The sequence below is a fragment of the Chaetomium globosum genome, genomic scaffold (genome assembly GCF_000143365.1).
Source record: "Chaetomium globosum CBS 148.51 scaffold_6 genomic scaffold, whole genome shotgun sequence".
NCBI lineage: Eukaryota > Fungi > Ascomycota > Sordariomycetes > Sordariales > Chaetomiaceae > Chaetomium > Chaetomium globosum.
In genome coordinates this window covers 2,919,528-2,935,055 of record NT_165981.1, presented here as the reverse complement: position 1 = coordinate 2,935,055, position 15,528 = coordinate 2,919,528, and the positions used below count along the sequence as shown (strand labels likewise).

Below are 15,528 nucleotides of genomic sequence, written 5' to 3'. Positions count from 1 at the left end.
AGGGTATGAGGGGCCTGAGGTTATGAGGACCGGCAATCGCGACGGCGGCTGCCATGGCAGCGGTAATCGACTCGGTCGGGCATTTAGCCAGTGGGTTCGGAGCCTGGGTTGCCGCCAAGTGCTGAGCGTGAGCTCGGATCTGCGCACGACGTTGGGCATGAGCCTCCCGTCTCACGGCCGCAATTTGGTGTTGCGCCTGCCCCTGCGTCTGCCCCATGTATCCTTGAGAAAAGGCCCGGGCCTGCGCCTGCTGGTAGGCCCGATGCCCTCTGCTGTAACTTCGTCCCCGGCTCGTAGCTTGGGCCGATACGGGAACCCACTGGAACTGGGTTTGCTGTTGAGCATGCTGTTGTTGAGCATTCTGACGTTGAGCTTACTGCACGGGGGAGGGGGGGTCGAACCAGTCGTGGAGGGTCGCCGGGGGGTTGTTGTTGTGGTGGTGGTGGTGAGGGGTGGTGTTGCGGGAGGGGAGGTCGAACCAGGCGTTGAGAGTTGAGATGGCTTGCGGGGATAAGGGTGAGAGGGAAGGTAGGGAGGGGGGAGGTTGAGAGGAGCGGGGAGGGCTGTTGGTGGTGGTCTCGATGGGGCCCGGGCTGGTGCAGTAGAAGAGTTGGTCGGTCCAGGGGAAGATGGCGGGCGAGTTGTCGTGCCAGAGCGAGCTGGTGGACTGCGCTGGCCATCCACTGCGAGAAATCTGGCCGGTGGTTTCGGGGAGTCTTGAGAACATGGGCCCGCCAAGGGGCGGGATGTCGCCGGCGAGGAGGGGCGGGAAGGGCGCTCCCGTATGACCAGGGGGCATGCCGAGGCAGGGGGGAAAGGTCGGGCCGGGCTCGAAATAGAAGTTTTGGTCCTCGAAGTCGTCGTCTTCTTCTACCAGCTCGTCGTCGGCGTCGTAAACGTCGGCATAAACGCTTGACAGATGGCCACACCTTTCTTCGTCATGGTTCTGGTCATGGGCGATGGAATTGTTGCGAAAGGAGTTCGCACCAACACCGGATCCCAGAAAAGACATGATTCTCTCGGATGGGCGCGCGACGGGCTGGTCGTTATTCGATCACTGTTGAGTTGGCTAACTTGTGCTGGACTCAGGGGCAGTGACACCGGAAGAGAAAAGGGGGACGGCCGCACGGTAAGATAAGAAATAAAGAATGTGGCATGCAGATGTGTAGAGTATGGAATGTTGAAAAGATTATAAGAAAGGATGGGTTGAGGGGGCTGGCTTAAAGAACGGCAACAAAGGATACACTCCAGGTTGGTGATGTTTGAAAGAGGGAGGAAGATGGTAGCTATATACTCATCCTTGATGCGGGCCTGACTCCCACAATAGAGTGTTTACCAGTGCAGACTTTATCAAGCTTCAAGTTGCTTGCCATTTATTTGCCTATTGTGCAACTATTGTTGAGGGGGTGCAAACTCAAACACGGTGCATCCCATCCAACAACACCGCACTTGCACAATGCCAACATCACCACCAACAATAGCAGCACAATGGCCCTTCCATCCCACCAACGCCCGATACTCAATGCTCCAACGCATCCTCAAACAGCCTCCTCAACTGATCCCTCTCCTGCTCCAACTCCTTTGCCAGCCCCGGCGCCAACATCAGCACCCGAGCCTGGGGTATGGTACCCTCGACCAACTCCTCGATATGCTCACGGCCAAACCCCAACTCCTTCAGCCCCTTGGGCTGGTCGCCCAGATCCGCCAAGAACTTCGTCAGGGCCTCGGCCAGCACCTCGCCGGCGCTCTCCTTCTTGACGCTGCTGACGTCGACGCCAAAGGCCTCGGCGGCGGCGAGGTGGCGCTCCGGGTTCGACGGCCCCGTGAAGCGGAACACGGCCGGCGCCGACACGGCCACCGACACGCCGTGCGGGATGATGGGCACGTCAATCTCGTACCCGGCGTGTCGGTAGCCGGGGTTTTGGCCCGAGATGGGGTACGACATGCCTGGTGAGGGGGGAAAGGGGGGTGGTTAGCAATGATATCTATCTATATTCCGTTTTTATCGGCGGTCGTTTGGGATTCAACTCACCATGACACAAATGCACCCCGGCATTCCCAAACCCCACCCCCGCGAGCGTACTCGCCAGCAGCATCTCACTCTGCGCCTCCATATCATCGGGATCCCGCACCGACCGCGGCAGGTACTTGACCGTCTGGCGCAGGGCATTCAACGAAAAGATATCGCTGATGGGGTTGGCGCCCTGGTAGGCCGGGCGGAGGATGGGGTTGGCCGGGCGCGGGGTGCGCTCCTGGAAGGGGATGGCGGTCCAGCTCTCGAGCGAGTGACAGAGTACGTCGAGCCCGGACGCGGCTTTCACGGCGGCCGGCATGGTGCGCGTGTTGAGCGGGTCGCAGATGCCGAGGGTGGGCTTGAGGTTGCGGTGCGCGACGCCCGTCTTGGCCCGCCGCGAGGCCAGGTCGAAGATGGCTGTGCCGGTCGTCTCGCTGCCGGTGCCGGCTGTGGTGGGGACCGCGATGAGCGGTTTGAGTTTGCGGTCGATGGGCCGCCCCTTGCCGAGGGGCGCGTTGACAAAGTCCAGGAAGTCCGCGTCCGGGTAGCAGGAGTACAGGTTCATCAGCTTGGCGGTGTCCATGACGGAGCCGCCGCCGACGGCGAGGAAGGCGTCCGGCGCGTACGGCTTGGTCCATTCGATGGCCTCCTTGACACTGCGAGCAGGCTTGTCAGTGGCTGAGGGGGTAAAGGGAAGGGAGAGAGACCTACGAATAATCCTTCGGCTCCACCACCACCTTCGCATAAACCCGATACTCGATCCCCTCGGCATCCAGCGCCTCGCGCACCTGGCGCATAGCCTCAAGACGGTCCACGGTCGGATCTGTCACCACAGCGACCCGCTTCGCACCCATGTTGGCCAGGTCCATGCCGACCTCGCGGGTGACGCCGGGGCCGAAGCGGATGGACGACGCGGCCATCTCGAAGGCGTACTCCTTCTGCTGCGCCGGGTCACGGGGAGTGGCATAGCCGCGGCTGCTTCCTCGGGTGATGTTGCCGTGGAGGGATGAGGTGCGGTCCGCGAAGCGGGAGACGGTGGTCAGGGCGGAGGGCGCGGTGGCGGCGTGGTGGTGGTGGTTGGGGTTGGAGTGGCAGGGGCAGGAGGGCGGGTGGCTGAATTGGACTGTGCGGAGGAGGTTGACTGCCCGGGCGGCCCGCTGGGTGTTGGGTGAGTGAGTTAGATGAGGTGTGAGTGAGAAGGTGAGGGGGGAGGAGGCTTACGTTGGGTAGAGCACGGATAGTTGCTGCCCCCATACTTGACTGCTAGGTTCGCGAAGCTGGAATAGGGTGTTGATGATGGATTCAGGGATGGAGTTTTCTGGTTTACTGACTTCAATGAGATGAGAACCCAAAATAGGACAAAGTATGTAAAGAGAAAGTAGGTCCCTGCATACAGACAAGATAAATGCAACACAAGCACGGCACGGCAGACGCTCCGAGGCATCAACCTCCTTCCCCCGGACCGAGCCCCCGCTACCCCACACTCCGGTTAAGCAACTCCCGAGCGGGCTGCGGCGGGTTGCGCCGGATTTAAACGCAATCTTGACGCCTCTCATAGGCTACTGCTCGTTCTTTTTGGCATGCCCTCGCTTGCTCCGCGGTGGGGCACCGGTACCTGGCCTCACATTTTATACAGGGAAACCAGATCCAAGGGACTGGAGAACAACACCGATGCTCGTCATCAAACGGCTTCGTTTATCCGCCACCGTACCCTCAGTATCCCATTCCAACGCCCTTAGTATTTGATTTAATGTTGCAACTAGGAAATGATTAAAAACTCGGTATGCTACATGCTAAGAAGGAAGAAATATTTACTTACCATCCATACTACTAACCGCCGAAGCTGTTTGTGGGAAGTTTGGGATACGGTCTCCCAATGCAACCGCAACAAGGGGCTGTAGACGGGCATCGCTCGTAGTGACGTTCATATTGAACATGCGGGCCGCCAAGTTGCGATCACTATCAAGGGAAGCGAAATCAGTATCTGAATCGAGGGGTCATCGGGAGAACACCAAAGCAGTAATATACAGCTAACCTTGTCTTACAACGGGTTTCCCATCTACCTACATCCACACGCACCGCCGCGAGCTTATTTTGTACGTCGGTCAGATTTGAGTTAGTTAATAGTTTGTAAAATTTCGTACAAGTTGGCACCGCCATCCAACGTTGGACCACTGAGACAGGAGACCGAATCTGTCAGAAATTGCAGCGAAGTCTGATTGTAACTGCGCTGTGGGAGGTGATTCGGGATGGACTTGATTGATGGTTGGGTGGGTTGGTTGGTTGCTGAAGAGCCCCGGATTCTTGGGGATTGTGGTGGTCCACCAGGCGGAGCTTCCCCGCACAAACCAGCTCCATTGCGCATGCGTGGACGGCAACAAGGTATTCGTTTGTGGTAGATACGAGTCAGGGTTGGCTTCGTCGGCCAAGGAGGTATATTCAACAGGAAAAGTAACAGCAACAAAAAACACGACCGCTCGCTTTTGCAAATCTAGTACACCTCCAACACATAGCGCCCATCCTCCTTCAACCTCTCAATCTCCTTGCGAGGATCCACCTTCTTCGCGCCCTCCCTCGCCTCGACCGCGATCGCCTCCTCCAACACGGCCGTGACATCCGGCACCGGCCAGGTCGGCCCGCACAGGTAAAACGACCCCTCATCCTTGATGTACGCCTGCACAATGTCGGCAATGGTCTGGCGCATGCGGTCCTGGATGTAGATCTTCTGGGGCTGGTCGCGCGAGAAGGCGGCGCCCAGCAGCGTGATGACGCCCGCGTCCATGTACGCCTCCCACTCCTCGCCGTACAGGTACTCCTCGCGCTGGTGCCGGCTGCCGAGGTACAGCAGAATCGCGCCGATGTCCTTGCCCTGCGCCTTCTGCATGGCGCGGTACTGCACGAACGCGCGGAACGGCGCCAGGCCCGTGCCCAGCCCGGCCATGATCAGCGGGGCGGTGTCCGCCGTGGGGAGTTTCATGACGGAGGGCTTGACGGAGACGGTGACGGCCGTGCCGGGCTTGAGCCCCGACAGGTAGCGCGTGGCCTGTCCGTAGCGCGTGCGGCCCTTGGTGTCGACCCAGTCGACGACGACGATCATGAGCGCGACGGAGGTGGGGGTGACGGCCTGCGCTGAGGCAATGCTGTACTCGCGGCGCTTGAGCGGCGCCACGATGCGCACGAGGTCCGGGAAGGTGGGGTGCGCCGACCGGAACATCTCCAGCACGTCGACGTAGTTGACCGTCTCGACTTCGGAGAGGCGCTTGAACTCGTCGGCGCCGTCCTTGCCGCCGAGGAACTCGAGCTTCTTCTTCTCGGCCTCGTCCGTCGCGAACTCGGCGAGCGACTCGAAAAAGCGCTTGGGTGGCTTGCCTAGGATGTCCAGGTTCTGCACGAGTGACTGGTACACGGTGCGCGTCTCGGCGACGGCGGGGTCCTCGCGAGAGGGAACCTGTACGAGGTCGTCGGCGTTGAGACCGTAGAAGTTGATGAAGTCCACCACCTGTTTTTGGGTCGTTGTCGGCGTGGAATGCCCAAGGGCTTCGCCAATGTTGTACGTGAGGCCCAGAGGTGCCCGAGGTCGAACTCGATGTGGAAGATGTTGCGGTCGTAGGCATCCGGCGTGAGGCGGCGGTTCTCCTGGACGTGGACCGTGAATGTCTTCACCGTGAGGTCGGGACGCAGGTCGATCTGGGTGCCGTACGCCTCCTTGAAGACGAGGCCCTTGGCTGCCTCCTGCCAGCTGTCGAGCTTGAGCGCCGGCTCCTGCTCATCCTTCTCGAAAGCCAAGAAGCTGGTGGGCGTGAACGCCTTCAAGGGCACGGCAGGGGCCTCGGCCACCTCAGCCCAGGCAGCGAGGACCTCGACGGCCTTGAGCGCTTGTGGGAGGGTGTCGGCAAACTCGGAAAGGGTCACTTCGCCCTGGGCGACTTCGCCAAACTTGGCAAGCTCGGGCAGCGTCATCTCGGGGCGGGCGACGTGCAAGAAGGCAAGCTGGGCTAGGAGCTCGGCGTCCTTCTCCAGGGCAGGCGAGAAAGAAGAATCGAGAACAAAAAGCTCGAGACCCTTTTCTTGGATCTGCTTCCGGGCCGCAGCCGGGATCCGCTTTTCCAAGTCCTCCTTCTTGAAGTTGGGTAACCGGAGGATGAGCTTGCTGCCAGCCTTCGAACCCTTGACGACGTCAACGTCCTTGAGCAGCTTCTCCTCGGCAACAAAGACAACATCGGCCTCCTCGATGGCAAAGGGCGCCTCGATGACCTTCTCAGAGCTCCGGATATCAGTGCGCACGGCGCCACCTTGGACGAGGTTGTCATACGTCTCGTGGACGTAGACATTGTTAGGAGCCTCGCGCGCGAGCAGCTTGCCAAGAGACTTGGGCGCAGCAACAGCCGACGAGTTGTCAACGTCCCAGAAGGTGTACTGACGGGCCTGCTCCAGGGCTTGCAGCGCCAGCCTGATCTCGTTCTGGCTGTCCTTGGCCGTGAGCTGGTGGATGATGGAGGCAACCGAGCTGGGAGTGTGGACCGTCGACGCAGCATACTTGACGTCGACAACCACCGGCTCGTGCGGCCGGTCGGCAAACGAGATGGCCGTGAGGACGTCCGAGTACAGCGCAGACTGCACAGACGCATCGTCCACCGCCACGCCGTCACGGACCTGGCCGAGCACGGCGATCTGGCGCACCGATTCGGGGAGGGCCTCGAGGAAAGCCTCCTCGATGAACGGCCGGTAGATGCGGACGTTGATAGCACCGACCTTCTTGCCCTCGGCGGCGAGCGTGTTCACCACCTGCTTGGCAAGCTGGGCCTCGGCGCTGCCAAAAACCACGAGGACCAGCTCCGGTGCCTCATGACCATGGTACTCGAACGGGGCGTACGCGGTTCCGAGCTCGCTGTTGAACGAGCGCAGGAGCTCGACCACCTTGCCGGCGGTGTCCAGTCTCTTGTTCAGAGCGCCGGCGGCCTGGGCAACTTTCTTGTAGAGGTCGGCGATGCTGGTCTCGCCCAGGGCATCTACCACTCTCAACGTCTCCCTGGCCGTGCGGAGGCCGTCGTAGACATGGAGCGTGGGCAGCAGCGAAGCCAAGGCCGTCGCAAGAAGCGACATGTGCTGGATTTCGTAAGCAGAAGCGCTGGAGACGAGACCGAGACCCAGGTCCTCGGCAGTTTGGAGGGCGCTCTCGTAGTCGACGACCAGGCCATCGTGGGCCGAGTAGTCGGTAGCCGCGATGTGGGCAACGAAGGGGCTGGCTACCCCATACAGAAGGGAAAGCTGGTCGAGGGCCGAGCGCAAGTGACGAAGGCTCAGCGACGGAGCCAGGAGAGTCTGGGGGATGTGGCGCTTGCTGAGGTCAAAATCCTTGGAGAAAATGTAGCCCAGCGCAAAGGTGCCGGCGCCGGCCCGGGTCTGGAGCGGTACCACAGTTGTTGTCTCGCCATGGATGTTCTTCTCGTCGGCATGCGACCACTCCTTCACGGCATTGTCGAGGTCGAAGGTCTCAGGAGAGAGAGAGAAGATCTTGTCGGAGAGCTTGTAAGCCGCCTGCTGGACGAGCAACTGGCCGGTGACATATGTCGGTCCGGAGATGGAGCTGAGGGGGATCTGCTGGGTCGAGACGGTCTTTTTGAGTCCCGTGGGGGTTGTGTTCGCTTCTGGAGCGGGCACAACGCCTCCCGTGGTCACCTCGTGCTTCAATTGCATGGTGGGCGGTTTTATATCGTCTTCAATGGCAGTGGCGGACTGGCTCTTGAACACTTCTTCAAGAGCAGGGACTTGGCCGTTCGCAAAGTAACGAGGCAAGAGGGACGAGAATGGCCCGGGAGATGCCTCGAAGCGTTTGCGAACCGCAGAAACGGAGAGAAACGACTGCGCCAGCGAGAAATGCTGGGAATTGGTGGAATTGAGGCTCTTCTGGACTCGAGAAGAGAGTTCTGCAAAAAGAAAATCACTGAACGGAGAAGTTTATCCTACCTTTTTGTCATCCCGCCGGTCCACGGCAACCCGCGTGGCGTCTCCATAAAGTACCGCAACATGACTACGCAGTATGGCAAATTCTGGACCGAGCCATCAAAATGCTGTGGCTTCGTCTCGAAGTCGCGTTGATGGAGGACGATGGCGTGATTGACGCTAGCCATATTTGGTGGTTTTGTGGGGGTCGCTGATTTCAAACGACGGGGTTTTGTAAGCGGGAGCACGTGGGGGGGCACGTGTTGAGGCTCCGATTCCGGTTCCGTGGCCACCGAGCCGCCGACAGCCACCGAGCTCCGACACCGAGCCACCGTCGAGCCGGCCGACTTCAGGAGAGGCCAGCTCAGTCGTCGAGCTCTTCATTTTTCTGTGTATTTTGCCGTGCGTGCCTGAGTTCCCAAGAACCAGGATACGGGGAACAGAAACGACGTTCAAGCCAGAGCATGGTATGTGTTACTATGCTGGTCCTCTGTAGCCTCGTAGGAGATCTTCCCAGTTTTGCCAGTATTACTATTCTGTGACTTGTGTCAACAGAGCGGAGGAAGAGAAGAAGTGGATTGAAAAGGGAGAGCTGTATTGGATTCGTAGAAGTTATTTGTGGAAGCACGGATGCTTCCAGGCTCCGCAGACGATTCGAGCGGCCGGACAGAGGAGCCCCTTCTTGGCACGGCGAAAGGGTCCACTTCTCCGAATGTGGGGGAATATCTTCTTGCGCAGAGTGGTCGCACAATCGTCGCACACAGCATTCGATGTTGTGAGACGGGAAAAGATAAGAAGTCAATAGTGCGCATTTTGTATTTTTATCAGATTCTTGCACTGAAGTTCAACATACATACTACACTTCCCGAGTGTGTCTTTTCCGCTCGGCCTTTTCCTCGTCAGTTAACAATGACAGCATGAGCATGCCGTGGCGATCTCGCCAAGCCGGCGAAGTGGAAACTTAACCCGGAGCGGCGGCGGTGCTCGGGCACCAGGCCGGCCCGGTCTTCAGTAGAACTACTTGGAAACAGACGGAGTCCGGTGTGTCCGGCTCCGAATCTGTCTCAAGTCATCCCACCGTCGCCGTCAATGCGCCAAGTCTGCACGCCTGATGCGTCATGGAGCGTCATGGGGTCGAAATTGCAAAATCCGGGCGCCGATGCGGGAGGCGATCCCGAACCGGCTGCGGCTTTTGTGCGTCGCGAGCTGGCCAATGATTTAATCTCGCCACCCTCGTCATGGCCAGACTGATGATGCATTCATCCTTGGCATAAGCTTGCGATGAACCAGACCACATACTTGCTGCGAGGCAACAAGCGGGCATTCTCAGGTACAGTATTTATTTCATTCAGGGTGGTGTGACTTTAAACTGACTTCCTGGCGTTGGTTCGAAGACTGAAGAATGTTGGGACAAAGAAAATGCAAATGCTGGGATGCGGGTGTACTTTTCGAACAGAGCGGGAGGACTCGACTGCCGGATCTCCCAGATGCAAGTCCGAGATCGATGAAAATCTGGGGAAAACCAGAAACTGGAGTGGAAGGAACAATCCAGCCAGCCAGCTTTTCCGGAGCCAGCAATCACGCCCAACTTGGCAAGCGGATCCAAAACCATCACGGAATCCAGACAACCGCAGCCCTCTTGGCACAGCAAACTGCGCCAATTGTGCGTGAAAACTGCTGAATAATTCTGGAAACGGTGACAAGAGCAAAAAATATCGCCTTCAATGGCGTTTAGGGAAGACGTAGTCGTTGCACTGTAACTATATCAATCGTGTCAGCCAAAAGGTCAGTCGCCTCCCTTCTTGCCCAGTCACTGGATGCCCTGTTTGCCATCAGATCGCCGTCAATTCTTTTTATTTATTATTGCTTCCATTCCTGTTCTTTGCATCACGGCCGTCTTACGCCCTGCACCGTCTTGTTCCCGTACAGCACCTGCAATCTCTCATTGACTGATTGCCCCAGTTCTCCATTTCCCCACGAGCAAACAGCAAACGGCGCCCAGATCGGCCCTTTCAGCCTATATCCCGGCGCTGGCGACCCCAGACATCCGCATTTCCTAGAAGGGAAACCTTTAATCTACGTCCGCTGTGCCACGTCCGACTGACATCGCCAATCACTCGAGTCGCACACACACTGCTGCTGCTTTCGGCACTAGCCAGCCGAAGAGACTCCGGCATATCCCCTCTGACTCGGCTCTGCTTGCTCTGACTCTACAGGGGTTGGGCCGCCCGGGTTGGGCAGCCGTCACTGCATATCACCATGGCACCCTCGATACGCCGGCCGATGACCGCCGGACCAGCTGAGACTGTCTCAACCTCGTTCCTGCTGGCCAATCTTCACTGTCCCACCTGTGTATCGACCATAAAGCGCGCCCTCCACGAGTCCTACGGGGAACTCATCAACTGGGTTTCACCCAATATAGTCACTTCTGTTGTGACCGTTGAGCACGCCCCGGCCGCATCTCCCCGGCAGATGCGCAAGGCCCTTGAGGAAAACGGCTTCGAAGTATGCGGCATCACAACCTCGTCCGACGCCGTGTCTGATCTCGATTTGGAACTTGGTGAAAGTCAGCAGCAGGGCGAAAGCAGCCACAGCAACATGGACCGCCCAGGGTCTGGATTCAGCCGGTGGTTCAAGCCCTCCGGGCCACAAGCCTCGCGGTCTCAAAAGACACTAGCTCATCTCGCAAACTGCGAGCAATGCCGAGGGACCATGGGCGCCGAAACGGATGAGAAGGGCGTGCTAGAGACTGTGTCCCACCATGCCAACCTGGCCTCCATTAAACCCACTAGTTCAAGCCAGCAAACCAGCGCCGCGTCCAAGTCTTTCATTGCCATTGAGAACGATATGGACCCATCGGCCCAGCCACTCTGGCGGGCTACGCTGGCCGTCGGAGGCATGACGTGCTCTGCCTGTGCCAACATGATCACCGAAGGGCTGAACAAGAACGATTGGGTTGCAAACGTCGTCGTCAACCTCCTCAGCAACAGCGCGACCGTGGACGTTAGGGAAAGGGACAAGGCTGACGAGCTGGTCCAGGCCATAGAAGACCTCGGGTACGAGGCAACACTCGACTCGGTGACTGACCTCAGCCAAGGGAAGCGGAAGGGCCCGGACCACTCAGACACCTGGCGGGTAACCGTCGCCATTGGCGGCATGACATGCGCCGCTTGCTCTAACGGTATCACAAGAGAAGTGAAGAAGAGGGATTGGGTCAAGGACATCAATGTCAACCTGCTCACCAACAGCGCCTCGGTAGACATCCAAGGACGCGACAATGCCGATAAGCTGGTGGAGGCGATCGAAGATCTCGGCTACGACGCCGCCCTTGACGCCGTCGTCAACTTGGCCCAGGAAGCCGCCGAGGACCACGAGCGGACTGTCGAGATTCGAATCGATGGCCTTTACTGCGGGCACTGCCCGGACCGCGTAACCAAAAGCCTCGCCGGCTTCCGGCGCCACCTCGAGGTCGTTACCGCACCAACCCGCCAGCGCCCCATCATGAAACTCACCTACACCCCGGACGTGCCGTCCTTCACTATCCGCCACATACTCGCCGCCGTCGAAGCAAGCGACCCGGGCTTCTCGGCTAGCATCTACCACCCACCCACTCTCGAAGAGCGCTCCAAGCAGATCCAGCGCAAACACCGTTTCCAAATCCTCTACCGCGTCCTCTTCACCGGCGCCGTTTGTATTCCCTCCTTCATCATCGGCATCGTGTATATGTCGCTGATCCCCGGTGACGACCACACCAAGCATTTTATGATGGCGGCCTGGACGTCGGGCATCAGCCGTGCGCAGATAGCGCTCTTCATCATGGCGACGCCCGTTTACTTCTTCGCCGCCGACCTCTTCCACCGTCGCGCCATCAAGGAGATCCGCACCCTCTGGCGGCGTGGCAGCAGGGTGCCCGTGTTGCAGCGGTTTTACCGGTTCGGTAGCATGAACACGCTCATGTCGTTGGGGACAACCATCGCGTACATCAGCTCAGTGAGCCAGATGATTGCCGCGGCGGCGTATCAGGCGGAAGAGGTCAACGACTCAAACTTCTACTTTGACTCGGTCGTGTTTTTGACCTTTTTCTTATTGTTGGGCCGGTTGATCGAGAGTTATAGCAAGTCGAAGACGGGCGATGCGGTGGAGATGCTGGCAAAGCTGAGGCCGACGACGGCCATTCTAGTGGAGGGGTACGGGACCGAGAAGGAGGAGGATGTGGTCGTCAAGGCGGATCTGCTCGACTTTGGGGATGTTGTGCGTGTCACCCATGGCGCTTCACCCCCGTCCGACGGTACGATCGTTAGGGGCGAGAGCAACTTTGACGAGTCCAGTCTGACGGGCGAGTCGCGGCTGGTAAAGAAAGTGCCGGGGGACGAGGTGTTCTCGGGGACGGTTAACAAGAACGCGTCGCTTTTGGTGCGCATCACCGGCGTGGCGGGGACGTCGTTGCTAGACCAGATCGTCCACGTCGTCCGGGAGGGCCAGACGAAGCGGGCGCCGATCGAGCAGGTTGCGGATATGATGACATCGTACTTTGTTCCCGTTGTCACTTTGATCGCCGTCCTCACCTGGATCATCTGGCTGTCTCTCGGCCTCGGCGGCCACATTCCGACTCATTACCTGGATGTCACCTCGGGCGGCTGGGTTGCGTTTTCGTTGCAGTTCGCCATATCGGTCTTCGTTGTGGCCTGCCCCTGTGGTCTCGCTCTCGCGGCTCCGACAGCCATCTTCGTCGGTAGCGGCCTCGCGGCGAAGCACGGCATCCTGGCCAAGGGCGGTGGCGAGGCGTTCGAGAAGGCCAGTAGAATCGACTGCGTCGTTTTCGACAAGACCGGGACCTTGACCATGGGCGGTGAGCCGAGCATCACCGACTCCGAGATCTACCGGGAAGATGCTTCCCAAAGGGATGCTGTCCTCGCAGCTCTCAAGGCAGTCGAGGAGAATAGCAGCCACCCCATCGCCAAAGCCATCGTCGCTTTCTGCGCCACCCATACCTCCTCCAGAGCCAACATCGACAACCTTCAGGAAGTCCCCGGGAAAGGGATGAAAGCAACATACCACAGCTCTTCCACGCCCGAATCGTCCTTCGAACTCGCCGTCGGCAACGAGTCTTTCATGTCGGACTTTTCCGTCTCCATCTCATCTGAGACAACCGCCACCCTCCAGCGCTGGAAATCCGAAGCCAAGTCGGTCGCGTTGGCCGCCACCCGACTCCTCGACAGTGAGAAGTGGACTCTCGCGGCAGCGCTCTCCATATCGGACCCCATCCGCCCCGAGGCCCCGCGTATTATCAAAGCCCTCCAGTCTCGCGGCACCCGCGTCTGGATGCTCTCGGGCGACAACCCCACCACGGCGGCGGCCGTCGCTCAACAGCTGGGCATCCCCGATGACCAAGTTATCGCTGGTGTGTTGCCGACGGGCAAGGCTGAGAAGATCAAGTATCTGCAGTCGACGCTCCGGGCACGCGTGGGGGACAAGGGCGAGTCCAGCACCAAGCGTGCGATGGTCGCCATGGTCGGCGATGGCATCAACGATTCTCCGGCGCTGGCCACGGCCGACGTTGGCGTGGCCATCGGGTCTGGCGCGGATGTGGCCATCAGCAGCGCCGATTTCGTGTTGGTCAAGAGTGACCTGCGCTCCGTGGTCGACCTCCTGGATCTGTCCAAGGTGGTCTTCACTCGCATCAAGTTCAACTTTGGGTGGGCTGTGGTGTATAACTGCATAGCGCTGCCCGTGGCTGCCGGCATCTTTTACCCCATCATGAGCAACGGGCAGCATGTCCGATTAGACCCTGTGTGGGCGAGTCTGGCGATGGCGTTGAGCAGTATAAGTGTGGTGCTGAGCTCGCTGGCGCTGAGGGTGCGGATGAATGGGATTGGGTACCGGGAGAGGCAAATTGAGTGAGCGAGTTATTTTGCGTGCGTTAGTTTTCTTGGTTGTGCTGGCGGCCTATGAGAAGGGACGGTTGGGTTGGACAGCATGCATGCGTTGGGTTGGTTTTGGCTCGTCACATACTTCTTACGGATAGATACCCATAGTTTTTATTCCATGTCTTCTGTCTTGTGTCTTGTATCACCAAGTTCTCTTATGCCTGGGGTGTTGGTGAAGCACTTGGCCCAGTTCACTCACCATCGCCGTGGATGAGACCTTGCACATTGACCTGGAGGTCGGTCCTGAAGCTCCGCAAGGGGGGTTGTCTTCGGTCCTGGTGGAAATGAGATGAATATCCACACTGTGCAGACATACTGTGATGTGTATGCCAAGGCTTGAGATCTGTGCAACTGAGCTCCTGCAAGCTCAAATCTGGCCGAGCCTGGTTCCAAAATGTGCAGTCAACATGAACAAGCAACGGAAGGAACCCAAATCCGTCCTCTTCATCTGATTTTCAGCCTTGCATATTGACCAATTCGTCTTACCCCCGCACATCCATTTGTCCGATTCTGGAGGTAGCCACAAAGAATAGCCCGATTCTTTCTCCTTATTTGAAAGCAACGACTCCAAACAGTGGGGGTTGGTCACTACGGTGACCACACCTGCAGCACCCAACTCCAGCCGCGGCACAGCTGCCGGGAACACACACAGTACACGGCAGAAGGACCCCATCTCGGCGAAAAGTCAAAAATGAATTCCAATGTGAAGCGCAAGTTCAATGCGCTTCTCCAGGGCATCGGCAGCCGCCCACCAGCTGAATACGGCACCGATCGCGACAGTCTAGCCGATCCCGCATCATCGCCCATTTCGCAGCACTCATCGCCGCAACGGCCGAGGACAATGGCAGGCGACAGCAGCGCCGACCTGCTGAAGAAGCGCCGCACCGGCGGACCGACGACCACACCCTCAAAATACACAACACTACAAACCACACCGATGCGATCCTCGCCCGCGAGCATACGCAGCGTCCCGCCGTCAACGACGACCGTCTCCAACGTCACCCTGCGCAAATGGACACCCGGCGCCGGCAGTCCAGCGCACGACGGAAGGGACGGGCTTCCGCCGCCGCCGAAATACTGCCCGGGCGACCGCGACCAGCTGCTGCGGCGGCTGACAACGTTCCAGGAGCTGACGGACTGGACACCGAAACCCGACCGCGTCAGCGAGGTGGAGTGGGCGAAGCGCGGCTGGGCGTGCCAGGGCAAGGAGCGGGTTAAGTGCACGCTCTGCGGCCGCGAGCTGGTGGTCAAGGTGAACCGGAAGGAGGTAGACGGGAAGGAGGTCGCGGTGCTGATCGCGTCTGAGGTGGCCGAGTCGGTCGTGGACGCGTATGCCGCGCTGATTGTCGAGTCGCATGCGGAGGACTGTCTGTGGAGGAAGAGGGGATGCGATGGTATGTTTTTTCCACCTACGGGCTATCCGCCACCTGAGTCACGCGTTCATAAGTTCATAACTAACCACCCCGCAGACTCCCTCCTGCGCCTGCCCCTCCCGAACCCGAAACTTGCCCTTTCAAGGCCTCCGCCAACGCTACGACGAACTCTGCGAACGCGCGCCCTTCCTCCCCTACGAATCCAACCTCCGCCTCCCGCCCACCCTCGACCTCGACACCATCATCACCCAGCTCCCCGTCGACTTCTTCA

General features: G+C 59.1%; 5 protein-coding genes across 5 annotated transcripts in view; 2 read left to right on the top strand and 3 right to left on the bottom strand.

Moving 5' to 3' along the window:
* Positions 1–171: 171 nt before the first annotated feature.
* On the bottom strand, positions 172–1,012 carry CHGG_09257 (uncharacterized protein; the record flags this gene model as incomplete). The annotated part of the gene is made up of 2 exons (XM_001227183.1): positions 172–376; positions 480–1,012. 2 exons carry the CDS (start codon positions 1,010–1,012, stop codon positions 172–174), a joined length of 738 nt encoding a protein of 245 aa, XP_001227184.1.
* A 507-nt stretch (positions 1,013–1,519) lies between these two features.
* Positions 1,520–3,268, bottom strand: CHGG_09256 (uncharacterized protein; the record flags this gene model as incomplete). Its single annotated transcript, XM_001227182.1, has 4 exons — positions 1,520–1,947; positions 2,033–2,670; positions 2,726–3,171; positions 3,236–3,268. 4 exons carry the CDS (start codon positions 3,266–3,268, stop codon positions 1,520–1,522), a joined length of 1,545 nt encoding a protein of 514 aa, XP_001227183.1.
* Positions 3,269–4,505: 1,237 nt separating this feature from the next.
* Positions 4,506–8,145, bottom strand: CHGG_09255 (uncharacterized protein; the record flags this gene model as incomplete). The annotated part of the gene is made up of 3 exons (XM_001227181.1): positions 4,506–5,551; positions 5,692–7,958; positions 8,036–8,145. The coding sequence occupies 3 exons, from the start codon at positions 8,143–8,145 to the stop codon at positions 4,506–4,508; spliced, it is 3,423 nt and encodes a 1,140-aa protein (XP_001227182.1).
* A 2,071-nt stretch (positions 8,146–10,216) lies between these two features.
* CHGG_09254 (uncharacterized protein) lies at positions 10,217–13,858 on the top strand (the record flags this gene model as incomplete). Its single annotated transcript, XM_001227180.1, has 1 exon — positions 10,217–13,858. The coding sequence occupies one exon, from the start codon at positions 10,217–10,219 to the stop codon at positions 13,856–13,858; it is 3,642 nt and encodes a 1,213-aa protein (XP_001227181.1).
* A 717-nt stretch (positions 13,859–14,575) lies between these two features.
* CHGG_09253 (uncharacterized protein) overlaps positions 14,576–15,528 on the top strand; it is a gene marked incomplete at both ends in the record, with an annotated part of 1,807 nt that continues 854 nt past the window's right edge. Inside the window, one exon of the mRNA XM_001227179.1 lies at positions 14,576–15,278. Within this exon, the coding sequence (XP_001227180.1) occupies positions 14,576–15,278 (703 nt within the window). The remainder of the gene's footprint in view (positions 15,279–15,528) is intronic.